The 14,821-nt window shown below is 44.1% G+C and overlaps 1 protein-coding gene across 4 annotated transcripts in view; it reads left to right on the forward strand.

Moving 5' to 3' along the window:
- Git2 (GIT ArfGAP 2) overlaps window positions 1-14,821 on the forward strand; it is a 49,312-nt gene that overhangs the window by 11,878 nt on the left and 22,613 nt on the right. For 3 of the 4 annotated variants that reach the window (XM_038344765.2, XM_038344766.2, XM_038344768.2), the window contains exons 7-11: window positions 6-100; window positions 9,965-10,010; window positions 11,066-11,117; window positions 13,706-13,778; window positions 14,020-14,117. In XM_038344765.2, the coding sequence (XP_038200693.1) occupies window positions 6-100; window positions 9,965-10,010; window positions 11,066-11,117; window positions 13,706-13,778; window positions 14,020-14,117 (364 nt within the window). The remainder of the gene's footprint in view (window positions 1-5; window positions 101-9,964; window positions 10,011-11,065; window positions 11,118-13,705; window positions 13,779-14,019; window positions 14,118-14,821) is intronic. The other variant, XM_038344767.2, reaches the window with a different exon arrangement.

Genomic DNA, 14,821 nt, shown 5'->3' on the forward strand with positions numbered 1-14,821 from the left:
GGTAGGCAAGGAGGGCACCATGACCTGGCTGAGCGCCTCGTGGAAATACAGTACGAGCTGACTGACAGACTGGCCTTCTACCTCTGCGGCAGGAAACCAGGTGAGAGAGAGGAGGACAGCCTTGCTGCACCTCTACTCTGGAAAAACAGGTCAGGACAACATTTTTATGACTTGCTCTGGAGCTAGTTCCAGGACAGGCCCCAAAGCTACAGAGAAACCCTGTCTCAAAATCCAAAAAAAAAAAAAAAAAACCAGTCCTCAGGAAGATTGCCATAAGGGCATAAGGGTTTCTATTTGAAAGGATAACATAACTGCAGAATTTTTATTTTTGTTTGTTTTTGCTTTTTAGATAGGGTCTCACAATGTACCCCATGTGGCCTGGGACTTTGCTGTATGCCTTCAACTGGTCTTAAACTATTTTTAAATAATTTTTTGACATAATAACATCATCTCCCCCTTCCCTTTCTTCCCTCCAGATGCTCCCATATATCCCTCCACCTTGCTCACCTTTGAATTCATGGCCTTTTTTTCTTTGATTGTTGTTGCATATGTGTGGTGTGTGTGTGTGTACGTGTGTACATATATCTGTATATTCCTAAGTACATGGCTATAACCTTCCCAGTTTGTATTATGTTACTCCTCTTCTTCTTCCTCTTCCTCCTCTTCCTCCTCCTCCTCCTCCTCTTCCTCCTCCTCCTCTTCTTCTTTGTTTTTTTTTTTTGTTTGTTTGTTTTTTGAGACAGGGTTTCTCTGTGTAACAATCCTAGGTGTTCTGGAATTAGCTCTGTAGACGTGGTTGCCTCGAACACACAGAGATTCACCTACCACTGCCTCCCAAGTGCTGAGATTAAAGGCATGTGCCACCACCACCTGGCTGGATTGCTTTTCTTTTGCTGCCTGCTCAGCAGGCAGAGCCCAACCTGCTCGGTTGCCTGGTAAAACAGAAATAACACTTTCCATAGACTTTGAAGAAGGCCCAGAGTCTTATAATACAGTGTTTAGAATATCCTTGATTCCACATAGTGACTCTGTGTATGAAGAGCCAGGAAAACCTCAAGGGATACAGGAGAAAGCAGATGCTAGGCCTAGGAGCAGCTGGTGGCCAGCAGGTAAAGTGGATGAGCTGTCCAGTGACCTGAGTGACCCTGTAACTCACATGACATAGAAGGAGAGAATCAGCTCCCACAAGATGTCCTGCTGGAATTCTCAGAAACATTTAAAAGCTGCCAATAAGACTATGCTCTGAAAAGCAGTGGACATTCTTAAAGACACATACACAGAGAAGAACCTACAAGGAATATTAGAATTGAATTATAGTGGCTGAAATTTCAAATCCAGATTAGTAGGTTTAATAGCAGGCTGAAAATACTAGAAAAACTATATTAAAAATAGCTAGTTAGTGATGTAGCTCAGTGGTAAAAGGGTTACCTGGCATGCCAAAGGCTCTGGGCTCAGTTCCCAGCAGAAGAAAAGGAGAACGAACAGCAGCCTGCCTCAGGGGCCTGTGGGGAATACCGAAGAATGGAGGTGGGCACTACATTGACACAGCGCTTGCTTTGCAAGCATCAGGACCTGTGCTTGGTCCTAGGAGGTGTATAAAGCCAGGCGTGTGGTACATGACTAAAAGGCCCACCACTGGGCAAGCAGAGGAAGTAGGATCATGGGGGCTTGCTGGTCAGCTGGTCTGACCAGTCAGTGAGTTCCAGGTTTTAGTAAGAGACCCTATCTCAAAAAATAAGGGTGGTGTAGTCAGATACATGTATGTATATACATAAGCATGTATGCATGTAAAATAATGATTAAAAAAGTCCATGAATTTGAAAGAGCAGGGAGGGCTGTATGAAAGGGCTTAGAGGGAAGAAAGGGAAGAGTAAATGATGTAATTATAATCTTAAAAGTAATTTTTTAAAGGGATAGAAGTGGGGTTTTATACCTTTAAATCTCAGCACTTGGAGACAGAGGCAGGCAGATCTCTGAGTTCAAGGCCAGCCTGGTGTACAGAGTGAAGTTGGGACAGCCAGGATAGAGGGGCTAGAGAGATGGCTCCGAAGTTAGGAGCACTGGATACTCTTGCAGAAGATCTGAATTTGCTTCCTAGTACCCACATGGTGACTCACAACCACCTGTAACTCAGGTTCTAGGGGTACAAAGCACTCTTCTGCCCTCTGCAGGCACCAGGAACAAATTGGGACATGTATATACATGCAGGCAAAACACATGTACATACAATAGAATAAATATTAAAGAAATAAGAATAATAGGTTAGAAAGGTAATTGAAGAAGACACATTATGTCAGCCTCTGGCCTCTACGTGTAGGCGCAGGAAATACTACCAAAATCTAAGTCTGAAAAGAGGTAAAGATTCCCGAGACTCATGCCAGGCAGTGGTGCTTGCCTTTAATCTCAGAACTCAGGAGGCAGAGCAGGTGGGTCTCTGAGTTTGAAGCCAGCCTGATTTATAAAGCAAGTTTCAGGACAATCTGGGCTGTTACACAGAGAAACCCTGCCTTAAAAGACAAAAAGAAAAAAGAAAAAAAAGATTCATGAAACTCCAACTTCAAAGAAGGTGAATGCAAAAGAAACCTGGGGAAAAGTACTTCAAAAACATCCAGAACAGTATTTCACCCAGCAAAGTTGAATATCCTTTATCTGAAATGCCTAGTACCAGAAATGTTACAGGTTTCAGATTTTTCTTAAAGATCTATTTTGGAATATTTTGCTGTATATTTCTGATGCAGAAATCTGAAGTGCCAAACTTTCTGAGCATCCTGTTGTTGCCCTGATGCTCCTCAGAAGTCATGGAGATGAAAGGAAATTAAACGCTATTGTTAGAGGAGCAAAAGAAAAGAGCTGTCTGCCTGGGCCACAGCTAGTAAAGCCTCACCTTTCCATGAAGACAAGTTAAACACATCGCAAGATGGAGAACAATCAGATATGCCATTGCTCTAACAGCGGTGCTGGAGAAGGGTCCTCAGGCCATCAGCCTGAGCGTCAGGATAAGGAGTGCATCAGGAAGTGCGATAGCAGAGGGCCCTGGCTGCAGATGTGCATGGCAGATGACAGTAATGACTCTGTCGTGCAGTGTACATCACACTGTGTGTGTGTATTGGGCAGTCGCAGTAGGAATGAGAAAGGGTGAAAGAAATACAGTAGCATTCCTACATTTTGTCTGAAGTGGGAAAGTAATATTTCTAAGTACATTGAGAAGTATGGGTAGTGTAATCCTTAGCACAGCCACACCAAGAAAAAGACAAAGTGGTGTGATCAAAAAGCCTAGAGATAGAGGCTGGAGAGATGGCTCAGAGGTTAAGAACATTGGCTGTTCTTCCAAAAGACCCAGGTTCCATTCCCAGCACCCACAGTTGACTTGCAACCATCTGTGACTCCAGTTGCATGGGATCCAGTGCCCTCTTCTGGCCTTTGCAGGTGGTGCTCACACATGGTACAACATACATACATGCCAGCAAAACACTCATGTATAAAATAAAAATAAGTAAATCTTTTTAAAAGATCCTAGAGATAAATTAAAAAATAATCAAGCAGTACTCAAATAATTGAAAGATCTTTATTGAAAATATTCAAAAAAAGAAAAAAGAAAAGAAAAATGGGGTGGACGAAGCTCAAAAAGAGAATGAGTGGTAAAATGACTCTGTTGGTCTGCTGGTGACCAACAGAGACCAGTTCAATACCATGACTAGGTCAGCACCAAAAGGTATATAGAACAGTTGTCCATGCAGACTTTGGAGCTGTGCCGACATCAGGCTGACTGTGGGCTTCCCACCCTGAATGAAGCAGATGTGATCTGAATTGGTTAAAGTAGACCTCAGAGCAAAGAAAAATAGCAAAGATGGAGGGGACATGAGACAATGACAGAAGGACACACTTATGCCAAGAAGATGCAGCGCTCCAAGTCACATGTGTTAAAAGTCACACGAGAGAGAGCTGCAGTTGGGGGCTTAGCAAGCAGAGGCCCTGGACAGCATGAGTTCAAGCCCCAAGACCTACCTGGCAGAAGGAAAGAACTAATCCCTAGAAATTGTCCTCTGACTTTCACATGCGTGTCCACATGTACAATGCATGCAGAGTATTGAACCGGTGGACCTGAGAGGAAGGGCCTTACTGCAGACTCCACATACTTCTGCTGAAGTTATGTATGTGGAGTTGGATAGTTGTTTTAAAGCAGTAGTATGCTGTAGCCTAGGTTAACCTCACACTCACCACAGTCCTGTCCCAAGTGCTGGAATCATGGGTGTGTACTGCCATGCCTGAGTCAAAAGTACTTCCAAATAAATAAAAATAAAAATACAGTGTCAAAATTTGTAGGATTGGATGGGCCTGGTGGTGCATGCTGTTAATCCCTGCGCATGGGGCACCTGTAAATCCAAAGCCAGCCAGAACTGCATAGTAAGACCCTGTCTCACAATTAGAAAGTGAGGGGGTGGGGTGGGGGAAGATGGTCATGGATATATTTACAGTGTTTATAGGAGGCTTTATTGCATTAAATACTTGGATTTGAGAAGGTAGCTCTAAAGTCAGTCTTCTCACAGAGGAGCTAGAGAGGAACATGTGCATGGCTAACCCAGCACAGGACAGTTACAGAAAACGGAAACCAGACATTACCATGGTGGATGTGCTTCATAGAAATCAAGAAAGTGGATAGAGGCCTATTCATGCTTTAAAAAAAAAAAAAAAGGATCTTAATAACACCATTAGTTAATGGTTAATGAAAAGTAGGAGCCGAGGCTGTGGCTTGGCATAGTTCTAACGTATAGGTACAAAGCTCTGGGCTTGATCGCCAAGCACTAGAAAGCAACAGTAGGAAGATATTACAACTTTGCAGATAAATATGACAACTTAGATAAAATATACTCATTCTTTAAAAGCCACAGACTACCAAAATCCATCTGAGAAAAAGAATATAAATATCTATCCTTAAATGTATATTCGTATACACTTCACACATTTCCTCCCTAATCCCTTTTTGCAGTGCTGGGGACCAAACCCAGGGCATCAGGTTTCATGGATGCTAGGCAAACATTCTAATACTTGACTGAGTTTCCAACCATGAAAATCTGTATTTTTCAGGAATTTGAATTTATACCTCAACATATACCCCAGGTTCAAAAGATAGGAAAAGGGCTGGAGAGATGATGCTCAGCAGTTAAGATCACAAGTTTAGAGCACTGGCCACTCTTCCAGCGGACGGGGGTTCTTTCCCAGCACACAACCAAGTGGTATTTTGTTTTGTTTTGTTTAATAATGTATTTAACTTTGTTTTATGTGCATTGGTATTAGATCCCCTAGAACTGGAGTTACAGACAGTTGTCAACTGCCAAGTGGGTACTAGGAATTGAACCCCAGTCCTCTGGAAGAATAGCCAGTTCTCTTAGCCACCAAGCCTTCTTTCCATCCCCTTACCATGTGTAATTCCAGTTCCAAAGGAGTCCACATCCTCTTCTGGCTTCCATAGGCCCCAGGCACAGAAGTGGTATAGATGTATTCAGGCAAAAGACTCACACATAAAAAAGAATAAAACTCTTCAGGAAAGAGAGGAAGAAGAGCAAGACTACTTCTCAGTGCATGTTAGTGGATTAATGAGATACCAAACCTAGCAAAAGGAAAGAATGGGGTATGGGAGGGTCCCAATAAACAGAGACAAGAATCCTTGGCAAATTTTAGCACAGTAAATCTAGAAATGTGTAAAAAGAAAAAAATATAACATAGCCACTGGAACATAACTTACCGGAAGACAGTTAATGTAACTGAAAAGGTGGCTCAGTGGTTAAGGGGACGCAGGTTCAGGTCCCAGCACCCTCAAGTTCCTTCTGTGATTCCATTTTCATGGCATCTGACACTGTCTTCTGACCTTGGGCACACAGGTACCCACATGTTACCCATACACACTCGCAGACAAAGCACTCATGCACTCAAAATTTTTTTTTAAAAAATCTTTTTAAAAGAGAAAATCAGGGCATTAATAAACTACAGTAGTCAGTGGGTATAAAAAAGGCATTTGGCCAAATTCAACATCCATTCATAATTTAGAAAAAAAAATTAGCAAACCAGAAACAGATGGAGCTTGCTTAACTGGTCATGATTGCCCAGAGAACCAGCTGCTCTCCTGAGGCCAGTGTCTGTTCTCACCACTCCTACTCAGTGAAGTCTAGACACCCTACCTCCCGTGGAAACTGAAAGAGGAAGAAATAAAACTTTCCCCCACTCAAGTGAGATAATATCTATGTGGAAAATCCCAAGGAACCTACAAGAAAATTTCTAAAAGTAAGAGTATAGGAAGATTACAGAACAAAATCAGCAGCTCTGAATCATATCTCCTTTATTCTTTAGTGCGAGTGCATGTGGTATTGCCTATAAGAGCAACTGTGCTCTGTGTGCAGGGAAGGGAACGTCCACCAAGCTTCACAGCAGTAGGATCTAGGCTAGAGATCCAGGTAAAGGACCTAAAGCTATAGACTAAGGAGGGGTCTCGTGACCCTGGTTTAAAGTTCCTAGATTCTTGTTTTGTTCAATTAATAATTTGGGTTTTGTCAGAAGCACTCACCTCGCTCGCTCGCTCACTTTGTTTTTTGAGCTCATCTCACGCCGTCCAGTACTAGGCTGACATCAGAGTCACATAGGCCTCTTTGTCTTTGCTTGGCCCCTCTAGTTCTGGATTGAGGTGTGCACCATCGCACCTGGCCTCAAAACCAAAAGAACTAAGAGTGAAAAGTTTAGCAGATATTGGAAGGAAGTATTTGGAAATCACATTTTCTTTTTTTTCCTTTTTTTCTTTTTCTTTTTTTTTTTCTTTCTTTTTTTGGTTTTTCAAGACAGGGTTTTTCCGTGTAGCCCTGGCTATTCTGGAACTCACCCTGTAGACCAGGATAGCCTGGAACTCTTAGAGAGCCGCCTGTCTCTGCCTCCTGAGTGCTGGGATTAAAGGTGTGCACCACTACTGCTGGGTTTGGAAATCACATTTTCAGTAAGAATGTGCATCAAGGACATTTAAAAACTAAAGGTCAACCTGAGCAGTGCTGGGCACAGCAGATCTGCAGCACCAGCAGTGGGAGGCTGAGGAGATCAGTTCTTTTCCTTTTTTCTCATACAATACATCCTTGTAGCAGACTTTCTTAGACTGCCAGCCAGCTCCCAAATCATGACATGGAGATATTATTAATTATGAATGCTCAGCTTTATCTTATGCTTGTCTTACTGACTCTTAGAACGTAAATCAACCTGTTTCTCTTCATCTGCATTTTGCTTCAGGGCTTTTTACTTTTCATTCTGTGTGTCATTCTGCGGAGGGCTGGCTGGCCCCAGGCCTCTCCCTCCATTTCTCCCCTTTCTCTCTTTCCCCATCCTAGAGTCCTTCTCCTACTTATTCTCTCTGCTCACCAGCCCTGCCTATCCCTCTACTGCTTAGCTCTTGACCATTCAGCTTTGTATTAGACCAATCAGGTGCCTTAGGCAGGCAAAGCAACACATCTTTACATAGTTAAAGTAATATTCTGCAACATAAACAAAAGTAACACATCTTTATATAAATAATTCTATTCCACAAAACATCCTGACTGCAGTTTTCCCTCCCTCCACTCTTCCCAGCGCCCCCCCCCCCCCAGCCTTTCCTCTTCTGTGGATCCGCTCCTCCTCTGTTTCCTCAGAAAGGAACAGGCCTCCCAGGATATCAAGTCAACATGGGATAACAAGATGCACACAGTAAGACTAGGCACAGATCCTCCTGTCGGGGCTAGGTGGGGCAACCCAATAGGAGGAAAAAGTTTAAGAGCAAGCAAAAGAGTCTGAGACACCCCTACTTTTAGGAATTCCACAGAACACCAAGCTATCAGCCATAACACACTCACAGAGAACGTAGCGCAGGTCAGTACAGGCTCCATGATCATCACTGTGGTCTCTGTGAGCCCCTATGTGCCCTGCTTTGTTGATTATGTGGGCCACGTTTTCCTGGTGTTCTTAACCCCTCTGGCTTCTACAGTTCTCCCCATCATGGGGGATTCCCCAAGCTCCAAGGGGAAGGACCCAGTGGAGATGTGCTCCCAGCAGCTGCTGGTGGAAGTTTCTCTGATGACAACTGGGCACGGATAGGTTCTCGCCATACTCTTCAAAACACCCTGCTATAAGGAATCTGCGCGCCTGACGGCACGCAAGAGGAGCCAGCAGTGCCAGTTAAGACTGAGTCAAAGAATGTAGTCATCTTTTCTTAGAAGAATCATTTATTTGTATTATATTTTTGAAAACAAGCTCTCGAGTAGTCTGTGTGGTGGTGCACACATGTGGGAGACAGAAGCAGGAGGGTCTCATGAGTTCCAGGCCAGCCAGGACTACAGTCTTTTCTGTCTGAAAGCAGGCCAGGGTGGGAGTGATAGAGAAATGGCTGAGTGTTTGCTACTCTTGCAGAGGGCCTGGGTTCCATCCCCAGCACCTGGGTGTTGCTCATAACTGCTTACAACTCCAGTTCCAGGAAACCTGTTGACCTTTTGAGCTCTGTGGACACAAGCCACTCTTGTGGTATGCCAGGAAAACATGTATACACATAAAAATAATTTTTAAAAATAATAAGAAGAAGAAATTAACCAGTTTCATTAAATTAGGCAGGTCTCTAATTTGCTGTGTGTTCAAGGATGACCTTGAACTCTGATCGTCCTCCTAAGGGCTGGGATTATAGACAAGCAATACCATGCCCATGTATGTGCAAGGGTATGTGTACACCTGGGCCAACGTCCTGAAGTCATTTCTCTCCTCTTTGTTGAGCTTGAGGCGTTCTTGTCTGTGCACTGTACTTCAGCTAGCTGGCTCAGGCGCTTCGAGGCAGTCTCCTGTGTCCACCTCCCACCTCCCTGCATGTGTGCATGCATGTGTGTATGTGTTTGCCACCACAGCTGAGGCTTGAGTTGTCAGGCTTTACAGCTGGAGGTTTTACCTGCTGAGAGTCTCCCTGGGCTGTGGGCCATTTCCTGCGCCCTGGTGATCAAGGCCATCTCAAAGAGATGAAAAATAGAAAATCAAAACCTGAAGACAGTGTATAAATGGCTAAACACAAACACAAAACAAACAAACAAAAAAAAAACAAGCACATGAAGATTAGCATCGTTAGCCATTACAGAAATGCAAACTGAAACCACAGTGTGATGCTGCCCCAGAACTAGTAGTGTAATTTGGGGAAAATACGGAGCAACTGTAAGTTTTGTGCATTGCTGAGGACAACGCTGAAGAGAGTGTTTGTCTGTCTTTAGGAGACGCAGGCTTGCTGTGTAGCTCAGGTGGGTGAGTGTTTGTCTTTAGGAGATGCAGGCTTGCTGTGTAGCTCAGGTGGGTGAGTGTCTGTCTTTAGGAGACGCAGGCTTGCTGTGTAGCTCAGGTGGGTCCCTCTGCCTTAGCTACTGCTGTAATTGCAGGCGTGTGCTTGCTGTTCAGAATATAAAACAGCAGAGTCACTAAATGAGTAGCAGCTTCCTCCCCACATTTACCGCGTGCCCCGTGCCCAGGCATGGCCTAAGAGGGTGGGTGGAGTATACACAAACCCGCGGAAGCACTGCCGTGGTTTGTTCACTGGAATGTGAATCCTTGTTCTAGAAATCTAGGTTAGGGCAGAGCCGCTCGGCAGATGGCAAGGTGGAGTCACTCTGGGTCTGCATGCAAAGCACCCCTGCCCTAGCCCCGAACTCTGCCAGGCTTAGTGCAGCCCTGCCATCTGCCACCAGGAGCTGGTGGAGCCTCCCTCCCCATTCCTCTGTCAGTTTTTCTGGGGTGAGCTAATCAGCATAGGTTTTCTGCCTATGATGTCTGGAACTGGTCAGGTTTCAGGAAACTTGTAGCCAATCTCAGAACTTCTCTGTTTCCCCATGATTATGAAAAATGACTAATTGGAAAATTTAAACTGAAAATAAATGGTAGCACTCCTTTATATATCTCAATATTGACATGAGCAAAACTTTGATTTCTGTTTCAGATCACAAAAATGGGCAGCACTTTATAATCCCTCAAATGGCAGACAGGTAAGAACCAGTTTATCTGCCCAGCATTGCCTTGGTTTGCAGTATGTAAGTGTATTATATTTTGTGTTTAACAGAGCCCATACATTTTTCTCTTTTATGGCTATACACTTTGGAAATAAGACGGCTGTAAGTAAACCACCATGTGAAACTTAACTTGGAAAGAGCACAGATCCCAGAAACACTAATAAGGAGTTGGAGCCAGTAATGCTGATGCCACTAATTGGCCAGTTGTCCTGGTGTTTGTGTTGATAGGTCATATTCACAGGTATTTCTGTGTCAGAAGAGAAGAGCTGATATTCTTGTCCTATAATAGGTGTTGGCAAATAATTTTGTCAAGGACCAGGAAATATGTTAAGCTCTGTCAGCTGTGAACCCTGTCACAGCTGTCAGCTTCTCCTCTAGAAAGTGTCAGCGAGCTCTTAAGATGACGGGCTGGCTACTGAACTCGAATTTTTAGATCTTGAGAAATGAATGTCCTTTTTTCCTTCTCTATCCAAAATGTTTTAAAATATAAAAACCATCCTTAGTTCATTAGCTGAGCAAAAAAAGCCCTAGCTTGCTGCCCCAACCTGCGAAGTGAGATGGTGTCCCAGCCACAGCAGAAGGCCCTGCAGCGCTGGGCCAGTACTGCCAGGGTGGTGCACGGACAGACCCTGCTTCCAGCTGTGCTCTTGTCTTTCTGGCTTTTCAGTTTCCTTTTCCGTTTTCCTTTTTATTTTGCCTTTTTTTTCCTTTTGTGCTATGGATGGAACTCAGCAACTCACACATTATACAAATGTTTACCACTAAGCCACACCCCAGGGCCTAGAGATGAACCGAACCGTAACTTTTATCATTCAGTTGTGGGCCAGTGCCTTTCCTTTTAACATGACCTGCCTGCTGGGTTTCCAGGAGTCTCTGGCCAGATTGTTCCAGTCTCTTCGATGACTCTTTGGCTACAGAATGCTTGGCTTTGACGGTTCCACGAACTGTCATATTTCATCCCTTGGGCATCTTAATCTTGTAGAGTTCACAGCTTCTCTTTACTTGCTTAATGGTTTTGTGCATTTCCTTAGCAGCCTGGATGTGTCTGAGTTGGCAAAAGCTGCCAAGAAGAAGCTTCAGTCTGTGAGTATCTCTTCCTGGTGAACCCCAGCATGGAAAACCTGCTGGTCCCTATTGTCAGTCTGAGTTAGCTCCTATTGTTGAATCAGAAGGAGACTGTCAGGTCTATATGTAGCAACAAAGACCAAAAGCTCTTGAGTATATCCAAGTCCGCTGGCTACTTCAGACAGTCTGTGTTCTTCTCTCTTGTATTAAAAATGCAGCCCCTGCCTGTGGTAGTCGGATATTGTTTTCTACCAGAATTCTGGGTCTTTCTCAGGGTACTGGAGTGAGTGAGATGGCCTTCCATGGCATTTCTTGCATTAGTCACATGGGACGGGACACTAAGGAATAGCAATAGCTGATACTGCCAGGGCAGTGAGTTGGTGCATTCATCCACTGGAGTGGTATCGACTCTCTCTTGCCCATTGTGTGCCATTCCTTAGAGCTTTTTAAATTTACGCTTCTGAAAGTTGATGGTCTGGACCTAGGCCTGCCGGTCACATAATCTTTGTATTTGAAGATGCCCTGGGAGAGTGATTCCCTTTTGTCAAGCTCACCAGGTGATTTCCCCCTCCTTCCCCTTTTCACAAGAGACCCTTTAGAACCTCATACAGTATCATGAAGTATCACATAAAGTAAATTTATTCTTAATAGTATTTAACTGTATTGTGAAATAAATGTGTTTTATGCAATTTGTTTGGTGTCTGTGTTCTGTATCTGCAGTTTGTGTGTTTGTGTGTTTAATGCCTTTCTTAAATTCAGGAAGCCATATAGTAAGATAAATGAGATGTCGAGCTTTTTAGGCAGCACAGGAGTAGTGTGTGCTTTCCTTTAATTACTGGTCGTCTGTAAGCAAATTTCTGTTATAGCAGACAGACAGTCTCCTTCTGACTGTCAGCTAGGCTGGATGCCACAGGAAACCTGAGCTTGTATATCTTATCTAACATGGGACAGGCATTAAATAAATACCTCAGACGGAGTTTAATATGCTCTAAAGACCTTAGACTGGGTGTCAGGCTCAACAGCCGAGCTCACCCTCAGCCCTGCAAGCACAGAACCTCCCCTCCAGCAGGGATGCTGGGAAAGAGGGCATCCCAGGGGCTGCTTCTCACAGGTGGCTGCTCTTACCAGTGCCGGGGTAGCATTCACCACCACCACCACCTTTCTCACCCATACACCCTTCTCTTTCCTTTCATTTCTTCTTCCCTGACTGTGTCTGTCTCATATTCTCACTTTCCTCCCTAGTTAAAAACTGAGAAATGGAACAAAAATCAATATATTCTTGAATTAGTAAATGTTAACACTTTAAAGTCTTAAGGCCAGTAATGTCTGTTGCTCAATTTTTTTTTGTCTATAAAATGGGACAATATTAAATGCTATCTTCACTGATGGCATTAAACAGGGTGCTATTTGCACCATGTCTAAGAGGCAGGCCCTCAGCAGTGTGGGTCGTGATGCTATTAGTGATAACAAAACAGCTTGTAGCTTGGAGGTAGAAACTCGATGATTCTCAAGCATGTTCAGACTCCCAGACTTCCATGTATTCCCTGGCAAGACTCTGCAGGGTTTATTTCGAACAATGAGTGTAATGTGGATTCAGTGGAAAGGTTAAAAGGAGATGGACTTGTCCTCAGTCACCTCGCTGTCTGAACTCAGGCTCAGCATTTTGGTATATTTCCTTCAGTTTTTATTTCCAATTTGTACCTATTTGTGTTTTTTTTTTCCTTCTAGAAATTATATGCCAGAATTTCATGCCCTGTTTTTGTTTTTGTTTTTGTTTTTAATCTGGTAAGGTGTTCTAGGCATTTCCTGTCTTCCTCTGAGGGCCCTGTAACCAGTGTTTTTGTTTTGTTTTGGTTTTTTAAAAATGTCGAATTAAAGACCTCTAGGTTCATCTGAGTGACGCCCCTGCAGATGTCAGGCACAGCACAGGGTGGCAGTGTGACAAGTTAGCATCTGCCATGAGAGCACAAAGCAGTCAGCAGAGATATCACAGCTTCTGAGTGTCAGATTGAGGTGGAAGAGCTGGAGTCTGTCTGGGCTTCTCCTGAGCTTCTCCTTTCTCAGCTGGAAGACCTTGGTAGTCTTCCTAGTTCCTGCTGCTCTGTGATTGTATTATATAAGCTGTGCCCCTCGGTGCCCTGATGAACCACAGCGTTAATAAGGAAGCTCAGCTCTTGTGTTGTAGTCAGCCAGGAAAGCGAGCTGAGTGCGCTGTTCAGCAGGTGCTCACCCACTGCCGACAGTGTGGCTGTCTAACCACTGCGCTCAGAAGTCATCCCCACCGGAGGGGTTCACTTCTTTATCCTACCAGGGATTTAGGACCCATTCCTTTTGGGAGAGCAGACAAAAGTTTTCAGGACTAGGGTGCTGGCTAACACAGTCAGAGCAGAGTGGGAGCCTGGCTTGCCTCTTTGTAGCAGTAACCCGTCCGTTGTACATTAGGGCCTATGAGAGGCAGCTGCTGCTAACAGGGAAGTGGTAACGGCAGGCATTCACTAGGCACTGGCTTTGAATAAGACACTGAGATAAAGGGTGACTGCATGCATCACAGGAATCCTCCTGGTGTTAATTGTTGTCCCTTGTGTTCCTGATATTTTTACTTTCAGCTAAGTAATCATTTGTTTGAAGAACTTGCCATGGATGTGTACGATGAAGTTGACAGGCGAGAGACTGATGCAGGTGACTTAACATGCAGCTTTACTAAGCTTCTGTTCTCAGTGGGAGGTGGCAAGCTGCCAGCCTGTGTTTTACTTGCCCAGTTGCTACTGTCCTCATAACCTATGTGTTGACATGTGCTTTTGTGTGTGTTGGCTTCAGAGTGTGCTTCCCCAAGTCTCCCTTGTAGTGTGTGAGCCATGCCTCCCAGTGGAGCTCTACAGGTGTGATGAGATTCTGTCTCTGGCTCTTTTCCTCCGGCTAGTTTGGCTTGCCACGCAAAACCACAGCACCCTGGTAACCGAGACAACTGTCGTCCCCTTTCTTCCGGTCAATCCTGAGTACTCCTCAACACGAAACCAGGCAAGTGGCTCAGTGTGAAAAGTTAATATTATTTGGGAAATGACGAATGCAGTATTTATAGTATCCTGTGTACACATAAATAGACAACTTGAGAATGAATAAGAAAAGCATATATGAACAGGAAAATACAAATAACTCACAAACATGAAAGGAAATGGTAAAGATGGTAAAGGACACGCTAGGCTGGTGGTGGAGTGGGAAGGACTCTCGTGCGCTCACAAGACTGAGCGACTGCGGATGAGACAGGCAGCTTGTTGACTCCTTGTGTGATCTCAGTGCTCAGGAAGCTGGGACAAGAGGACCTCAAGCTTGACGCCAGCCTGGGCTACATAGCAAGACTGTGAAAGACGGGGGAGAGGAGTGGGGAGAGGAACGGAGGAAAATTGTCTACTAGTTAATCAGAAGCCTTAAATTTATGTAAATCTTTGTACCAAGGAATCTTCATTTAAGAATATTTCCCCCCAAAAGCAGATTTGTACGTGTGTGTTGTCTATAACAATAGAACATTAAAAGGAGCCTATTTCAGACGGGAGTGAGAAAATGAGTTTCTAGTTCCAGCTAGCCACTGTCTGAAGGAATGAAGCCCACATCCAGGCCATAACCTTGTCTTTAAATGTGGAAATTTCCCTTCAGATTCACTTTTCACTCAGCTCAAAATTAAATCATTGATAACAGAACTACGTTTTTATATTCTGATAGTGCTG

Source organism: Arvicola amphibius, chromosome 10 (assembly GCF_903992535.2).
Source record: "Arvicola amphibius chromosome 10, mArvAmp1.2, whole genome shotgun sequence".
Classification (NCBI taxonomy): Eukaryota; Metazoa; Chordata; class Mammalia; order Rodentia; family Cricetidae; genus Arvicola; species Arvicola amphibius.